The 17,265-nt window shown below is 33.7% G+C and overlaps 1 protein-coding gene across 4 annotated transcripts in view; it reads left to right on the top strand.

The window, feature by feature from the left end:
* The window catches only part of LOC126825595 (sodium- and chloride-dependent GABA transporter ine), a 42,619-nt gene extending 25,652 nt beyond the window's left edge, over positions 1 to 16,967 (top strand). For all 4 annotated transcript variants that reach the window (XM_050555266.2, XM_050555265.2, XM_050555268.2 and 1 more), the window contains 9 exons: positions 1,124 to 1,258; positions 5,916 to 6,019; positions 7,202 to 7,326; positions 8,237 to 8,349; positions 9,483 to 9,623; positions 11,538 to 11,637; positions 12,531 to 12,631; positions 13,593 to 13,763; positions 14,326 to 16,967. In XM_050555266.2, coding sequence (XP_050411223.1) covers positions 1,124 to 1,258; positions 5,916 to 6,019; positions 7,202 to 7,326; positions 8,237 to 8,349; positions 9,483 to 9,623; positions 11,538 to 11,637; positions 12,531 to 12,631; positions 13,593 to 13,763; positions 14,326 to 14,415 — 1,080 coding nt within the window. In that variant the 3' untranslated portion in view covers positions 14,416 to 16,967. The remainder of the gene's footprint in view (positions 1 to 1,123; positions 1,259 to 5,915; positions 6,020 to 7,201; positions 7,327 to 8,236; positions 8,350 to 9,482; positions 9,624 to 11,537; positions 11,638 to 12,530; positions 12,632 to 13,592; positions 13,764 to 14,325) is intronic.
* The last annotated feature ends 298 nt before the right edge of the window (positions 16,968 to 17,265 follow it).

Here is a 17,265-nt window from a genome sequence, read left to right as displayed (position 1 = left end):
AATAATAGAAAATATTTCAACTTGAAATTGCATAAAACCAGGGGCATGTTCAAGAACTTGAACAGTGAGATTTGAGAGGTGGAGTTTGACCTGAGATTTCAGGGATTACCGAAGAATTCTGTAAAATCTGAGTCAATTATTCTGCTCTCATTTAGATATATACAGGTATATGATTAAAGTGCAATGAGACTAACACAGTGGCAAAGTTTTGCACGGTTTATTTCATACAGAAAAATAAGTGGGTAGAGAGATCTGGCTCAGACTTGACAAATGCCTAAGATGATATGATAATCAACACAAAAGATATATGCATTATAGATAATGAATATCTGCATTCAAGTCAAACCCATTGTATATATTTAATGGGTGGTTAACAGAGTGTGACTAAAAACTAAAATTGGATCTTTGTAGAAATAATTATATTAATATGTTTAAGGTAACAGAATGAGCCCTAAAATCAATGACATAAGAAAATCAACTTATGACATCCCAGGTTATGGAGATTCAAAGACATAATTACAATATTCAGTTTTGGGAGATTATAATTTATTGTGTAACATTGTGATTATAATCAAGAAAATGATTCCCATTCTACACCACAAAAAAGCCATAGCAAGAAATCCCTCCTATTGCCAACATTTTGATGTACCTTAAATTTTCTACGTCAAGTCTATTACATCTAGATTTTTTGTAGCTTGTTAACAATATATTTCTGTAAGAGAAACTATGTCATTTTGGGATTAACATATTGTACAATTCATATCCATTTGATGATCGACATCCTGTAAAACTATAGTACATCCGATCTACAGTGTAAACTTGATTTAGAGATTCCTTTGAACTACACGGTACATTAAGGTTAAGAGACTGCCAGGTAAACCATGGTTTAGAGGCTCTATCCGAACCCCACCTCTATCCTACAACTTATCATATTTTAACTACATTCACACAAGAAGGTGATTAGATATCATCTTTATCAGATGTCATTAATGGAAATGTCTGCACACATTGAAAATTTTATGATATGTTTTACAAAAACATAGTATAATATTCATCCATCCACATAAACTGATTACCAGTATACAAGATGGTGTCATATAACGAGACTTATTTATATTTTCAGGTTGTATATTTCACAGCGTTATTTCCCTATATTGTTTTACTGATTTTATTAGTACGTGGCTTAACACTACCGGGAGCTATTGATGGTATACGATTCTTTATAGAACCAAGATGGGAATTATTACTAGATGCCAAGGTAAATTTCTTCACTACTAATAAAATGCTATGTGGGTACAGTAAACTTGGGCATCTCTGCAGAGCTTTTTCAAAGAAAAAAATTATTTCTTGATGCCAAGGTAAATTTCCTCACTACTATGAAATATAAAATGCTGTATGGGTGTGGTAAACTTGGTCATCTCGGCAGAGCTTTTTTTAAAAACATTACATACCATTAATTACAGCATATAAATTCATCAGTTCATCAAATCACTTAAATTCATGTGCTTGATGTAATGATTGACAGATTATAAAATGTTTTAAAACTTTATTCCCCTATTTATCACTTTATCTGTCTGACAGGTAAGTTGGGATCTGCTGTAGGCTGTAGACATCGATCATGATCATTTATAAAAGATGTTCTTGGTTAGTCTTAAAATTAAAACGTTGTTGGGTGACGTTCGACAATCATAATCTATCAACGGTGACTTCTTGGCGTGCAATGCATGGAACTGTGGGTAGACCACTAGAAACGCCAGCGCTGATTAATTAATCAATGTCTGACGTCATAGTGTCAAAAGCCGCTCGTACGACCCCTAACATGACATTCAGGTACAACTTGTCAGATCGTCATGTAGTGTAGGTCATCGAAAGTATAAAAAAACAAAACGAAATATAGATCTGTATTTTAATCGGATTGATAGAATTGTGACGTGTAATTACATTCAGTCGAATAAAAATCTTCTGTAATTGGTTCATAACACCCCAGTAAATAGTTTATTGATAATGATATAGATATCAACTAATCAACTAACTGAAGCGAAAAATACTTTGATGTAGCTTGAAATTTGTAGCATCCATTTCCAGCTAATTTTACAGACAGCTGCCCTTCATTTAGTCAATATTCAACACAGTAAATTACTCTGTCATTAAATTAGTTCCATACAGTATTCTGCTTTAATCAATTCCATCCACAATGATAACAAACATTACATGTATATCTAACATAAGGCCACTGCAATTTCAATGATTTGTTTTTCTATGAAATAACTAAATTTAAAAACCAAAAGTATTTTTTGCTCTTCTCAAACACATTTAGTTTTATTTTTTTTTAATTAAACAAAACATCTTTCGCATGATTCAAATGGGCTATTTATCAAATCCCCGAAAAACTATGAATTAAGTTGTTTTGACCTAATGTAGATATAGATATAGTAACACAACTTTATGGATTTACAACTTCTTAGTTCATCAAATGCAAAGTTTCAGTTTTCTTAAAGATGCCCACCTAGTAAACACTGTGTGATATGGCGATATATCTGGACTAAAAACATGTTGAAACTAATATATCAATAAAATGTTTGCTTCAAATCACTCTCAAAAGTTTTTAATTGGAAAAAACTACATCATGCCGTAGAAATGTATTTTAGGCAGACTAGTTTGTCATGTAACTTGATTGAGGGAGGGCCCATTTACAGATTGTATTTGTTGTTACTTGTTGTCCATTTATACCATACATATCGAAGCCTAAGTAAATTCTTGGATTATCTTTTGCCAACCTCTTTTTCCACTGTTTAATTGCAGAGTCTGTTGTATGTTTAAAGCCCTCCCTGTTCCCACAATGGATAACCATTTGTTTAAGAACTAACGAGCGCTCTCGAAGTCAAGATAGCAGACAATAAGCCATTGGGTTGCCAGTTAGTGATACCCTGAAATTTCTACCCAGTGCTTGCCCCATGGGTGTTTTTCAGGGAATCCAGTACTTTTATACGCCCACATTTTCATGTGGATGTATTATGTCTTCGCCCCTGTTCGTCCACAGGTAACAGTTTTTATCCGAGTTTTACGAAACTCGATATATAGGTTTATGTCAAAAAGATCTTGGTTCCATTCAATATTGGCATGTATCAAATCGAAACGTCGTGGATTATGGCCCCTGATTGTACAAAAAATTACATTTTTAGCTTGTGGACAGTCTAGAGGTCACAATTTTTTCCTGATTTCAATGAAACTTGAAATGTATGTTTATAACCCAAAGATCTTGGTTCCTTTCGATATTCGTGCATATCGGACCGTAATTTCCTGGATTATGGCCCCTGATTGTACCATAAGTTGCATATATTTTTAGCTTGTTCTCTATTCATCTCTTGCAAAATATGGGCGTATTGCATGGCAACCACTTATTTTTTTTAGTAAAATTGGACATTTCACTTTCCATACCAATATTGCCATACTTTTATTGGAAATAACTACCCTATAAATACTTTCATGGGAATGTATCTTTAATATAATGATATATGACAAATATTGATCACACAAACTTGTCATTAAATCAGTAGATATATAATAGCGTAAATATATAGATATCATACAGATCAATATATATGTGTATGTCATCAGTGGATTTAAAGATGTAATATATCAACATTAATCAGCAAGTCATGATCCTAGGTCTATAAACAAATACTATTAAACACTTTCTAAATACTCGCGAAATATATTTTGTTTCCAAAACCTTTTTTTTTTATGTTACCCTTTTACATAATACAAATTTTAAATGTAGACACATTCAATGACATTCTAATCACACAATGAATGAACATGTGAATTTCAAACAATGGTTGATCTTTTCTTAATAAAGACAAAACTAACATCATTAGCTTATTCATATAATTCTATTTTCCTGGTTGTTAGTTATATCGTACTTTGAGGTAAAAATTAAGTTTTGTGGGTTGAACAGGTGTCCTAGTTATGCTTTAGGGCACATTCAATTACGTAATAATTTTATATACCAATCAATTTAAAAATTCTAACTGTCGAAGCTCCATTACTTGAAACCCTCTTGAATAACACATCTTATTTATCTCTTTATATTCCAGCCTGGTTCCCCCCTTGTCAGTGATGCAGGACAGAGGGCCTGACAAGGACAGCTGTCTAGTTGTTCAGATGGTGCAAAAAAAACAAGTTCCCTTGACAGTTGGAATTCGATATAAGAGTAGGCCGTAGTGCCGCTGTCCAAGCAAAATTTCCACCATAGCACACTGCATGGCGTAAACCCGTTTTCATTAGCCCAGTTCGGAGCAGAACAGTAGGACGTTAAACCCAATTTGATTTCATAGAATTTTATCTCTTGATAAACTCACTCACTACTCACTGTAAATAAGCACCATTTTGATTGCCAACTAATGTAAAAAAAAGATTGAGTTTTCATGAAGAAATGGTGGATATCACTGTAGCCAGTATGCATGATGTAGTATGATTTGTTTCCTGAATTGATTATAACATTGCTACTTTAATATAGGAGTTGCCCTGAGGATATAAATATGACCCACTTTTTATATGCTATTTTCTTTAATTTCATTTATAATGGATCAGTTCTGTCTGAAGCCTTTAGCTCTGTAATTAATACATACAGTTTATGCTTTGTGTTTTCTATATACCCACATGTTAATCTGGGCCCTGATTCACGAAATTTTAACTTAAGATCAAATCCAAATTTTAGTAGATACCTCAATTTTGATTGGCTAAACACTAAAATCAATCTAATATTATCCAATCAAATTACTAAAATTTGGATTTTATCTCAGTTAAGTTTTCGTGAATAAGGGCCATGGTCATATAACAAATGTCTGTACATCCTCATTGTTATTCTTCTATCTTATAATCGCTCTTAATTCTGTCACCCATGTCCTTCCGTTGTCAGGGGGTTTGATGGCCGAATGGTTAGCACCTGTACGCTGTATCATAGGGTCTGTCATTGGGTTAACTGGCGTGGTTTCGATTCCCCTGCTGTACGTGACAGGGAGTAGGCTCGCCTGTCCAACCTCGTAGGTTTTCTCCAGGCTCTCCTGTTTCCTCCCACTTCTAAAGACAACTAAGCGCAAGCAAACTATTGAAATAAAAATGAATCAGGTCCGGTTTTCGAGTAGACATTAAACCCCATCTCTCTCTCTCTCTATCTCTCTCTCTCTCTCTCTCTCTCTTCCATTGTGGTTCACAAGCAACAGAGGTTATTATTGATTGACTTGAAATTATATACATTAAGTTCATGAGACAAAGAAGCTTATTGACTTTGAACAATTTCCAATAATTATTGTCAGCATTATTGCCCTTGATCAATATCTTGTAGATATCCTAGAGGCTAAAGTTATCATCCAATTGACATGAAATTTATACACTGTAATTATGTTCATAAGATGAAAAAACATTTTGGTCAGTTTGATAAATCTTGTGGACAATCTACCATTTTAATGTTGTGGGCACTCTACCGCTTTAATGTGGTTAGTATTAATTACTATCAACATTGTTCTACAATCTGATTAAGATACAGATCTATATTTCGTTCCATTTTTTATACTTTCGATCGCCTACACTACATGAAGATCTGACCAGTTGTACTCGAAGGTTGTGTCAGGAGTGGCTTTTGACCCTATGACGTCAGACATTGATTAATCAATCAGTGTTGACATTTCTAGTGGTTTACCCTCAGTTGGCTTATCCCTCACGTCAAACAAAACGCTAGTAACTGGTAATATAACAACTCTTCCAGATCCTTATGTAGTAAAGACAAGTAAGACAAAATTTTGAACTATAAAAAACCGAAACAAAATAGGATCTGTGTTTTAATCGGATTGCATTATTCTAGTTTTGTTTAGCTCTAGTATATTATTAAATTCATTCTTTTTATTATATTGTAGGTTTGGGTTAATGCTGCAGCTCAGACTTTTAATTCACTTGGCGTTGCTTTTGGTGGCTTGATAACTATGTCTAGTTATAACAAATTTAACAACAACATTATTAAGTATGTTTACTTTTATTTGCTGTTACCCTTCGACTTTCTTATAAAGTTTTGTATTAACAAATGAAGCACTGTGTTCTATTAGGGCACTTCTGTTATTGTTTCATGGGCTTTTAAACCTCCCAGATTATTTGTAAATGCATAGTGACCCCCCCCCCCCCCCAGTGATTTTATTACTACTTCTTTAAATTTAAAGTACTGAATTGATATAGTTTCATTATACGTACAGTAGTGCTGGGTATTGCCACTGCAGTCACGATATGTATTGCACTTTAGGTGCTACAATACGATTCGTGAAGGTGAATCGCAATACATCGATTAAACAAAATATCGTTCCAGCGCCAACGTACGGTAGGCGCCGTGATAGTTGAGCTGTCAGTACACTAGACTCTCAACTAGAATATCCCATGTTTGAGTCCCAGCATGGTCCAAAAAGGAACTTTTGGAATCTTTGAAGTCTGGCCCCCGCGTTCACAAAGTTGAGAATTTATTCAGCTTTCAATCACTGTTTATGAGAAATATTTTTGATCCAGAAACTTTAGGCATATCTTATTGATGTATTTGATACATTTAAACAAAAATGGTTTTAGAAAGGGCTATATTTTAGTTCAAATAAGGCGAACAATTTTGAGTAAAGTCTGAGAATGCTTTCTGATCTCGGATCCAGTTCTTCATTTCTGAGAGTTGGCTGGCTGACAAGTAAAGTTGGTCTAGTTGTTTGGGTGATCTCCCCAACCAAAACAAAGTTCAACTGTCTACACGTCAAGTTATTAAGCACTATGTGATGATATAAGAATACAATAAATGTGGTTTGTGATGCCAAAGGGTAACCATGATTATGCTTTGTTTTCTTCTATGGCAGATGAATTTAGAAGTACTGTCGTAAAAGACTTGAAGCTCTTCTACTGTTCTAAGAAAAAACAAAATTTGGGTGCTGAAATGTCTATACCTTTGCAGTGGCCGGTCGGATTTGTTGCGAATCATGTTAACTTGAAATTTATCATTTTACTTACCGGTATCAGAGGCTTGGTAGATTATTTGGGGTAAATATCACTGTACGAGCTAAAAATTCAGTATGTTCGAAGTATTATGTTGATGAGATGTTAAACCCCAATCCAGATCTTTAAAGTGCAAATACTCTTAAGTTTATTATACTATAGGCAATTATATTGTTTCATATTACAGGGATGTTGTAATATTAGCAGTTGTTGATGCCTTCACTTGTATACTGGCTGGTTTTGCTATATTTTCTATACTGGGTAATCTAGCCTACAACCAAGCTACAGATGTTGAAAGTGTTGTCCAGGAAGGTATATTCCTTTATTTACTACTCCATACAACATTATAACCCAATAGAACTTGTGTAAAGTTTTTAAAACCATCACTTATCACAAATAGACAAGGCAGATCTACACATAGAGTTAGTTATTTATAACGATGCAGGGTGGGGGGTATGGAAATATGTGAAGGGGTGTAGATTGTTACAAAATATATGGAAGAAACATATCATCCTTGTCATTAAACAGCCTCAATGGTAGGCTATATCTAGAGAAGAAACATATTTGAGAGCAAAAATCTTCTTATAAATAAAGGAAAGTGTTTTGTTGTGGATTGAAAGATACTTTCCCGGGTACAAACTATGTGATATGATGATATATTTGGACTAAAATCATATTCAAACTAATTAGTCTATCAAAAATTTGCTTCGAATTCCTCTCAAAACTTTTTATTTGCGGGGAGATACCTCAAGCTATAAATAAACTGTTGTTAGAAGACATGTTTGTCACCTCACATCAGAATGTATTTTTCATTACTTACTGTCCATTTACCATACATATTGAGGCTTACATGTAAGTAAATTCTTTTTCCATCGTTTAATTGCAGAGTCTTTTTTTCGTTGACCCCCCTCAATGTTCCCAAAACCGCCTAACCGTTTGATCAAGAGAAAACAACTGCTCGCTCAGTCAAGCTAACACACAATAAGCTGGCAGACAACAGTCGGGTTTTCAGCTAGTGATACCCTGACATTTTTGCCCAGTGCTTGCCCCATGGGTGTTTTTCAGGTAATCCAGTATTTTTCTTGTAAGGTTGGGTGTCTATACTTTCCATATATACTAAATTTGCCATACTTTTATTTGAAATAACCACTTGATAAATACTTTCGGGATAATGTATCTTTAATATGAACTGCCAAATATATCATATATTTTGTTCTTGTAGGACCTGGTCTGGTATTTGTGATTTACCCAGAAGCCTTTGTTTCAATGCCAGTTGCTCAATTATTTGCCTTTCTATTTTTCTTCATGTTAATTTGTCTAGGCATTGACAGTCAGGTGAGAATGAGGAATTTGTAAAAAAAGGCTTATAAGGCCAAAAAAAAAAATGTTATGTTTTTGGTAACCCGACCGACCCATTACAAAACCTGCCGACTCAATTTTTTTTTTTTAGTGCCAAGAGAAATAAAAAAACTTTTTTGTTCAATGAGCAACTGTTCAAAATAGTCTAAGCCTACCGGATTCGTGAAAATGGCTTTATTATTTGTTGCTATAAATGGATATAAATGTCATCGTTCTTTGAATCTGCATTTACCGATCGGAATAAGCGAGTACTGTACAGTGAACAATTATTAAGAACTGCCATACGCGAGATTGCTAACTGACGTGAAAATCGAGACTACAGGTTTCGTATAGATTTAACTAAGTTTCCATTGTGCGTTCTTTCCCTTGAACAAAATGGCCTCCCTACGCTATTGTTTTTAGCATAGAAAGATTAAAAAGTCCATTTGCCCCCTAAGAGAATATTTAAATCATAATCTAGCCTCTGATACATTTTAAACAATTATCCAAGAATTCCATCCACCAATCTATTCATGCTTCATGTTCCTCGGCGCCGACTCAACCTAACATAAAATTGAAGATTTTTCGCACAAAATATTATGCTACAGTACATCTACTAGATCTAACAATGTAACATTAAAAAAAAAAAAGAAAAAAAAAACCTACCTACCGAACCTACCCTATTTTCCATCCATTACAGGAAACAGAACCCTTTTTTTTTTGGTCTAATAATAATTTTAAAAAACAAAACTTATTTTTAAATGAAATGGCCTTAAAAAAGTAGTCAAATATTTGGTGTTTGACTAAGTAAACAAAACTTATTAGAATTATATAGGGAGGGGGGTTTTGTGCACTTTAGATCATAAAATTTGTGATTGAGTCAAGTGGTGTGGTTTCTATCCCACACTTGTACGTGCCCAAGCTTGTGGATTCTCCCTGGGTCATTATGGTTTCCTTCCACAGCTAAAGAACCCTATGCACAAGCAATTTATTGAAATACAATTGAACCATATGTTGGTACCAAAATGACCTAGCTTGTGTTGTGAATTAAGCTTCACCCAATCCACTTATTCAACAAAAAGAACAAAGGAAGTCCATGTTACAAATATTATTTGTTTTGTTTATTACAGTTTGCATCTGTTGAAGTTATAGTCACATACATCCAGGATCATTTTGGAGCACAAGTAGAGAAATATCTAAAGAGGAAAGAATTTCTAGTCATCGTCGTTTGTTTTGTTTCATTCTTGTTTGGTTTACCAAATCTATCTCAGGTTTGTTTAATTATTACAACTAATTCATCATTTCAAATTAAACAAGTTGTTGTTCTTAGTGTTTAACGTGCGCTTCCACCAATGGTGGAAGGAAACCGGAGTACCTGAAGTAAACCCAAGAGGTTGAAAAGGTGCCCCTATCTATCTCCAAACCACATACGCTCACACCAGGGATCAAAACCACAAACGTAAGCCAAAGTGACCGACCAGCTAGAGGTCGAAGCACGACGTTCCAGGCAGCTAGGCCATCCTAAAGCGTAATACACAATAAGTAACTGAGAAGAGTTTGACATACACCTTGCAGTGTTTCGTTTGGTTAGAGCTAATCCCACTTAAAACTACTGTAAAGGAAGCAAATTTCTGTTCCAAATTATGACTGGTCAATAGTCCGATTAACAACCAATAGCTAACTTTGTAACAATATCATTACACTTTAAACAGAGCTCTAAATTGGACCAAATATGTTTACATAACCTTCCGTCATGACTCACGATTTTATTATGCCCAATCAACCAGTGCATAGCAGAATATTGCAGAAAAACTAATTGCGTGACAAACGAGGCTATCAACACAGATACAGTGTAAACAATACTGTTTGGAGACAAACAGTACTTTCACTGTTTTTAATACCTTAAATCACTGTCCAAAGTTTTAGGAAAGACCCCAGATTAAACAAAGGGTTGTCATGTTGCTGGTATAGATTTGATTAACGTGAAGAATAGAACCACTCCATAAAAAGCTCAAGTATCAGAAGCCAAGTATCGCGCACATCCAAACATAACTTCCTGGATTATGGCCCCTGATTGTTCGAAAAAAAACAACATATTTTTAATTTGCAGATTCTCTAGAGATTTTAAAAAACGTTTAAATATATCACCATTCCACCATAATGAAGGTTGAATTCGAATTTCGGGAAAATTGAAATGAAACTGCCCAACCAAATGGCCACTCTTTGTACACAAATTTTGTAAAAGTATGTAATACAAAGGTTGTGGACCCTCTAGAGGTCACAATTTTTATCCGATTTTGATAAAACTTCAAACATATCTTTATATCCCAAAGATCTCAGTCCCTTTTTATATTTGCGCATTTCAGACCATAACTCTCTGAATTATTGCCCCAGATTGTACAAAAAATTGCGTTCGTTTTTAGCTTGTTCTCTATCCATCTCTTGCAAAATGTGGGCGTATACTGCCTGGCAGCCGCTGGTTCAGCAAGTGATTGGTTTTCCCATGGGTGCCAATTTTGCTCCTTTGTTGTTGATCTGTTTCTTTATTTGTACAAGCGGGGATTGGATGCCGAATGGTTAGTGCGTGCACGCTGTATCATAAGATCTGTCATTGAGTCAACTGGCGGGGTCTTGTTTCCCAGGTTGTACGTGACAAGGAGTAGAGTCGCCTGTCCAACCTTGTGGGTTTTCTCCGGAATCTCCGGTTTTATCCCACTGTTAAAGACTCCTATGCACAAGCGAATTATTGAAATAAAATTGTACCATATGTTAGCCCTGAAATGACCTTGTGTGTGTCGAGTGTACGTTAAACCTCATTTCTCTCTCTCTCTCTCTTATTTGCATAAGTCAGACTTTATGCAAGATCGTCTTATAAGACTTGCAAATAGTTCTATTTCACTCAGAGGTGATGTATTATCACTGAATAATCTTAGGTTCAGTGATGATATAGATTTTATACATCTACCGAAGTTAGTGAAAACCCATCATCCTATTTAGATTTTCTCAATCCAGAATCTTAACTCATTTTAAAACTGTATGACAAATGGGATGAGTTTGATTTTCCCATCTTTAATGTCCTGTTCAAGTCCGGTTATATCTCACAATTACTAGCTGACAAGGTATGGGTACTGTTTTTATTATGTGCAATTTTTTTAATATAAATGTATACTTTCTGTATATTTTAGGGAGGAATCTATTTTTTTCAACTTATAGATTATTATGCAGCAGCTCTGTCATTAATGATTCTCGCTTTCTTTGAAGTCATAGCTATCACATGGTTTTATGGTTAGTATATTTTACATTGAGGAAGACGCATCAAAAGATTTACCCTGGGCACTAACCTGTTATTGTCATCTGGAGAGGATGCCGAATGTAGTGAAATTTTCAGTTCATCATGTCTTTGTAAATACTGAATGGAATTGAACTATTTTTGGACTATTATACCATGGACCATGTATAGGTGGACAGGCAACGTCCACGAAGCCTTTAGAATTCTGTGCCGCGGCAAAAATAGACCGGACAATAGTTGTGACTAAAATAAAATTACCTCCCCCCGCGCAATTACCAGTATTAAGTTTAAAAGCAAAGAAACAGAAATCAATTCATAATATTTTTACTAATCTTGCTACCCTTTTTTTGTTTTTGCAACCCATACATAGATAGTCTACTAACTGATGATTGGGGTGTAAATGTATCAACACATCATCTTTGTTTACTTCGGACGTGCCCATGTGAATCCAAAAAAAAAACATGTCAAGTTTTTGTTAAAAATAAACCTACTAAAACACTCTTTTAATTTTTACAATTAATCATCATTCCGGAACGGGATTATACCTGAAATTTATTTTCATAATTTTAAACTGGAGAAATTCGTCACTACCGGACAGGAATACTTATCGGGTTGAAAAATTACCATGTAACTATAAGAATACCGTAAATTCTGAGGAGGAGTTTGAGAAATTAATCTGTTTAAAATCCTGCAATGTCAAAACTCACATCGCTTGATTTGCGGTTGACATTGAGATCTCGCACAAGCGGCAGAGAAATCAACCAACATGACTCTTTGCCTGTCCATCTATATACGGTTATACCTTTTAAAGATTCATATTTCGCACTACGGTAATTCGCAAGGGCTGTAAGATTATTAAATTGAAATGATATATGTGCTTGTATTATAGGAGCAAGACGTTTATCTAATAATATAGAAGAAATGACAGGAAGGAGACCTCAGTTGTTTTTCATTGTATGCTGGTATGGATTATCTCCCTTACTTATACTGGTAAGATAATAACACTATACATATATACAGGACACTGATTGTTTACTAGCACATCTATCTTGTTATAAAGTGTCGAGATATCAAATTGACCTGAACATAAAATGGTTAATATCGAAAGAGAGAAATGAAGTTTAAAGTCCACTCAATACAAACTATTTCATTTTGGGACAATCTGATTTCGTTTTACTTAATTGTCTTTACTACACTAGGATCTGGAAGAGTTGTTATATAACCCGCGTTCTGGTTGATGTGAGGGATAAGCCATTGAAAGGGTCTGTTACGGCGAGTTTTTGGTGTGCAGTGCACGAAACTGTTGGTATCCCAGCAGAAACCTCAACGCTGAAGTCTGATGTCATAGGGTCAAAAGCTGCTCGTATGACCCCCTGATGTGACCTCCCACTACAACTGGTCAGATCTTCATGTAGTTAAGACTGTCGAAAAAATGAAACGAAATATAAATCTGTATTTTAATTAGATCGATTTGGGGACTAACATGTACAATTTTATTTCAATAATTCACTATCCCTTAGGGATCTTTAATTAGCAGTTGGAGTAAACAAGAGAGAAGCCGGAGAAAACTCAGGGGATCGAGAGCAGGGTTCTTAATCCATTTTGAAACGAACAGGGCAGAATTGGGTCAAATGAGGTCCGTAGGAAATGGGTTAATTATAAGCTTCCGTTCCCTTTAATATAAGTCAAAACCATGCGACTTATGACAGATCTTAGGACCATTCTACCACTCAAACCCATTAACTTACACTCATTTAGAATCTAGAGTTATCATATGCTCCAAAACATCAACAAATTAAATTACTTATCTTTAATTAGTCTAAGCAGAAAATGCTAATTATCATAAAGACATTGAGCATCTCCACCAATTATTGTGAATGTTCTACTTCAATTAGCAGCAGAATTATTCTGTTCAAAAGCACTTTCACAGATTTTTTATTTCAACTTTCAGGGTATAATGATATTTAGTTTAATACAGTATAAACCACTGTCAGTAGCTGGCTATATATATCCTGATTGGGCTGTCGGATTAGGATGGTTTATTGCCCTTATCTCTGTTGTATGTATACCAGCAGGTATGGTACATGCTGTTTATCAAGCTAAAGGTTCTAATATATGGAAGGTAGGTAATAAAATAGATTGTTTGAGAGTATTCATAATAACACAACTTTATGGATTTACTACTTCTTAGTTTATTACATGCAATGTTTCAGTACTCTTACAGGTATCTTTATCAAGCAATGATCAAGAGAGAGAGAGAGATAAATGTACTTTAACGTCCACTCGACACAATCTAGATCATTTCGGGACTAACATATGACTCAATTTTATTTCAATAATTCGCTACTGCAGAGGGGTCTTTAGCAGTGGGAGGAAACCAGAGGACCCAGAGAAAACCCACAAAGTTGGACAGGCAACCCTACTCCTTGTCACGTATAAGTGGGAAATCGAAACCATGTCGCTTGACTCAATAACAGACCTTCTGACCCAACGCGCACGCATTAACCATGCGGCTACCCACCCAAGCAATGATCAAGAACACCTCATCTTCTTGTTTTAGGAGTTCACATAACCAAAAGACTTTTGTATATAGATATGAATTGTGAGGTTATATTCTATCTTTATGTTTACAAAATATTTTGAATTTAGTGTCATGATGTATTGTATTTGTTCATTAATTTCAGAAATTTTGCACAAGTCTAAAATCCACTATAGTAGAAGAGGAACCAGTACAATTAAAGTCTGCGGAGTTTATGACCTCAGAAAAAATATAGTTTATTTTTCTACAATAAGCAATGACTCAGAATATACGAAATAACCGTCAGTAAATTACTTGTTAGTTAATCATTATACATCCATTTTTTAGTGTTGTTATATATACTCATCACTTGTAATCATTTGTAATTGATATTGTTGATATATTTTATGCACATTTTATAAATGTGTTATATCTTTTTTAATGTTATTGTTAAAGAAACAACATGTTTGTCTTATTTAAGTTTAAGTTTTCAAATGCAAAACATTTGTTTTTTCAAAATTTAAATTTAATATATGATAGGCTCTAGATGTTCTTTAAAAATAAACAATTTTATTTTAATTGAGACTAATTGTTTTGGTCTTTAGGGTGTGTATACACATAGAACTAGAATTTGCAAAAATAATCTGTGAAGAATTGTGAAGTTTTTGTGTAACTTATGTAGGTATCATTTCAAAATAGCTGTTATGCAACAAGTTGTGGCAGATACAATGATCTGTTAGATAAGAATATATAATGATTTGTTAGAATATGGAATGGTCTGTGTTAGTATATACAGTGATTTGTTAGAATATACAATGATTTGTTAGAATATACAATGATCTGTTGGAATATATAATGATCTGTTGGAATATAGAATGATTTGTTAGAATATACAATCTTTTAGAATATACCATGATCTGTTAGAATATACAATGATCTGTTAGAATATATAATGATCTGTTAGAGTATATTAATTGTCAGAATATACCTGCAGTGATCTGTTATATCAGTGATCTGTATGCAAGATTTATGTACTGAATAGTGCATATATAATACTTATATATGTACTTAAATGCTTATTTTTAAGAGTTTTGTTAAGTAAAGCATCTGAATTCCATGTGATCTCAGCCAATAAATGATGAAATTGTAAGTGCTATTCTCTAATGCTACTCTTTTAAACACTTATTATTTATGTATTTTTCTTCATTAAAACTCTTATACCCCTAATGTTTTTCTACCTTTTCACCTTGTTAAGATGTCATTGTTGTTAATATTTTTACCTTTCATGTTGAATGGTATTTAAGGCAAGTCGAAAAAATAAGTTCTCGTTCTCAGACAATCCTTATATAAAAATTTTATGTGGGAGGGTGGTTTTTATTTTTGGTGTTATTTGGTCAAAGGATCGCGAATGAGCTAAATGACTTCTCATAAACATCACCTTTCAAGACACTACATTTATCTCATTATGTTGTTTATAGGAATGTATAGAGTTACTTCCTTTAACCAGGGAAAAATATTTACGTATGGTAATAAATGAGATTTGTTTTGAAATCAAAATGTGTCATGCAGCCCTTTTTGAGTGGCGCAGGATTATCCGAGAACCAGGAAAGCTTTTTATATGGCCTAATATTTATGTTAGTTTTGGAGCATTCTGTGTCAAATAAAGTAAGAGTGGTTCTGTTTTTAAACCGATTTTTATATGATTTGGTATGGTCTTAACAAACAGTACAGCTGGAAATCATTATTACAGCGCCTTTTAACCTTTTGAATCTGTGTAAGCCAAATAAAAGCACTGTAAAACAGACAAATCTGTACTGGACCAATAACAGGCAGCAGAGATATTGCATCTAATAAAGCCTGAATTTGTACCTGATAATGTCTTGTGACAGGTGCCTTATTTACAGCCCTGATAACAATTTGTAAGAGCCAAACAAAAACATTTCACACAGAAGGACCCTTTTATGTTGTAGTTTTAAGTCTGTTTCAGATTATTTTCTTCCCTTATCAGGACGCATTTATTATTATAGTTTATTCATTCTATAATGCTAGGCACTAGCAACTTGTCAATACTAGTGGTTTTAGTAGAATGTAGTTAAATGGCAAGTTTTTGTGTATGGAGACTCTCAGTTTGTTTCCATAGCAATGTATTGAAAAGAGAACACTGTTCCATGCTACATCTGTGACTACCGTACTAGAAAGCTTAAAATGGCCGGACGAAGGCATGTCACCAATGAGGCAGATCATCTATAACTAATTATTGATTGGTCATATTTTTGTTACTGGTGTCATACCCAGATGTAGACATCAGCTGTGATTGTATCATTTTTTATTAATATATATTTTGTATACAGAGAGTTATTTTCTAAAAACAAGGATTTTAACCCCTTACAAGTGCTTGAAAACTGTTTTTTTTTAATAAGAATATTATTTAATACAAGGTTTGACACAAGCATTTATTAGAATAAAAGAAAGCACAGACTTTGCACTGTGTGAAGTCTATATATGAAACCTTGACATTTGGAAATTGAGAAATGGTTTGCAAAAACAATGCTTTCAAGGCAAAATCCTAGAAATAAAAATTACCATATTGGTATTACAAAATGATAAATTTATTGTTTTGGTATTAAAACCAAATTTCATTCCATAATTATGAAGAAGTTCAACTGTAGTATAACAGTAATAGATAGAAATATTTTTTAACCCAAATATTATAGTATTCCCTTTATTTTTTAAACTGTATTTAATATGAACAGATTTTAATTTTATTTTACCCCGAAGCTATTTGTCATTTAATTTTATATAGAAATGTACACTCATTGTACTCTTTTTTTTTCAAATATATGAAAAATAATCATTTATTATAGCATATATAAATGTTTTAATTTTATTTCAAAAATATTGAAACCTATTTTTGTTATTATTCTTGAATAAAACCATATTGTTTTATTTACTTGGGATTTATTTTGTAGTCAAAACCAAGTGCAATCTGATTAAAATCAGTTGTTAATGTTTTACATTCAATCGTTTCCGTTTTTACTCTAATTTCAAAGCAGTTATGTTCGGCGAAATACGCCAGAAGTCTCAATCAAATGGCAATCTCTAGCAT

Source organism: Patella vulgata, chromosome 6 (assembly GCF_932274485.2).
Source record: "Patella vulgata chromosome 6, xgPatVulg1.2, whole genome shotgun sequence".
Taxonomy (NCBI): Eukaryota; Metazoa; Mollusca; class Gastropoda; family Patellidae; genus Patella; species Patella vulgata.
Note: the sequence above shows the minus strand (reverse complement) of the source record. Positions and strands in the feature narration are given on the sequence as shown.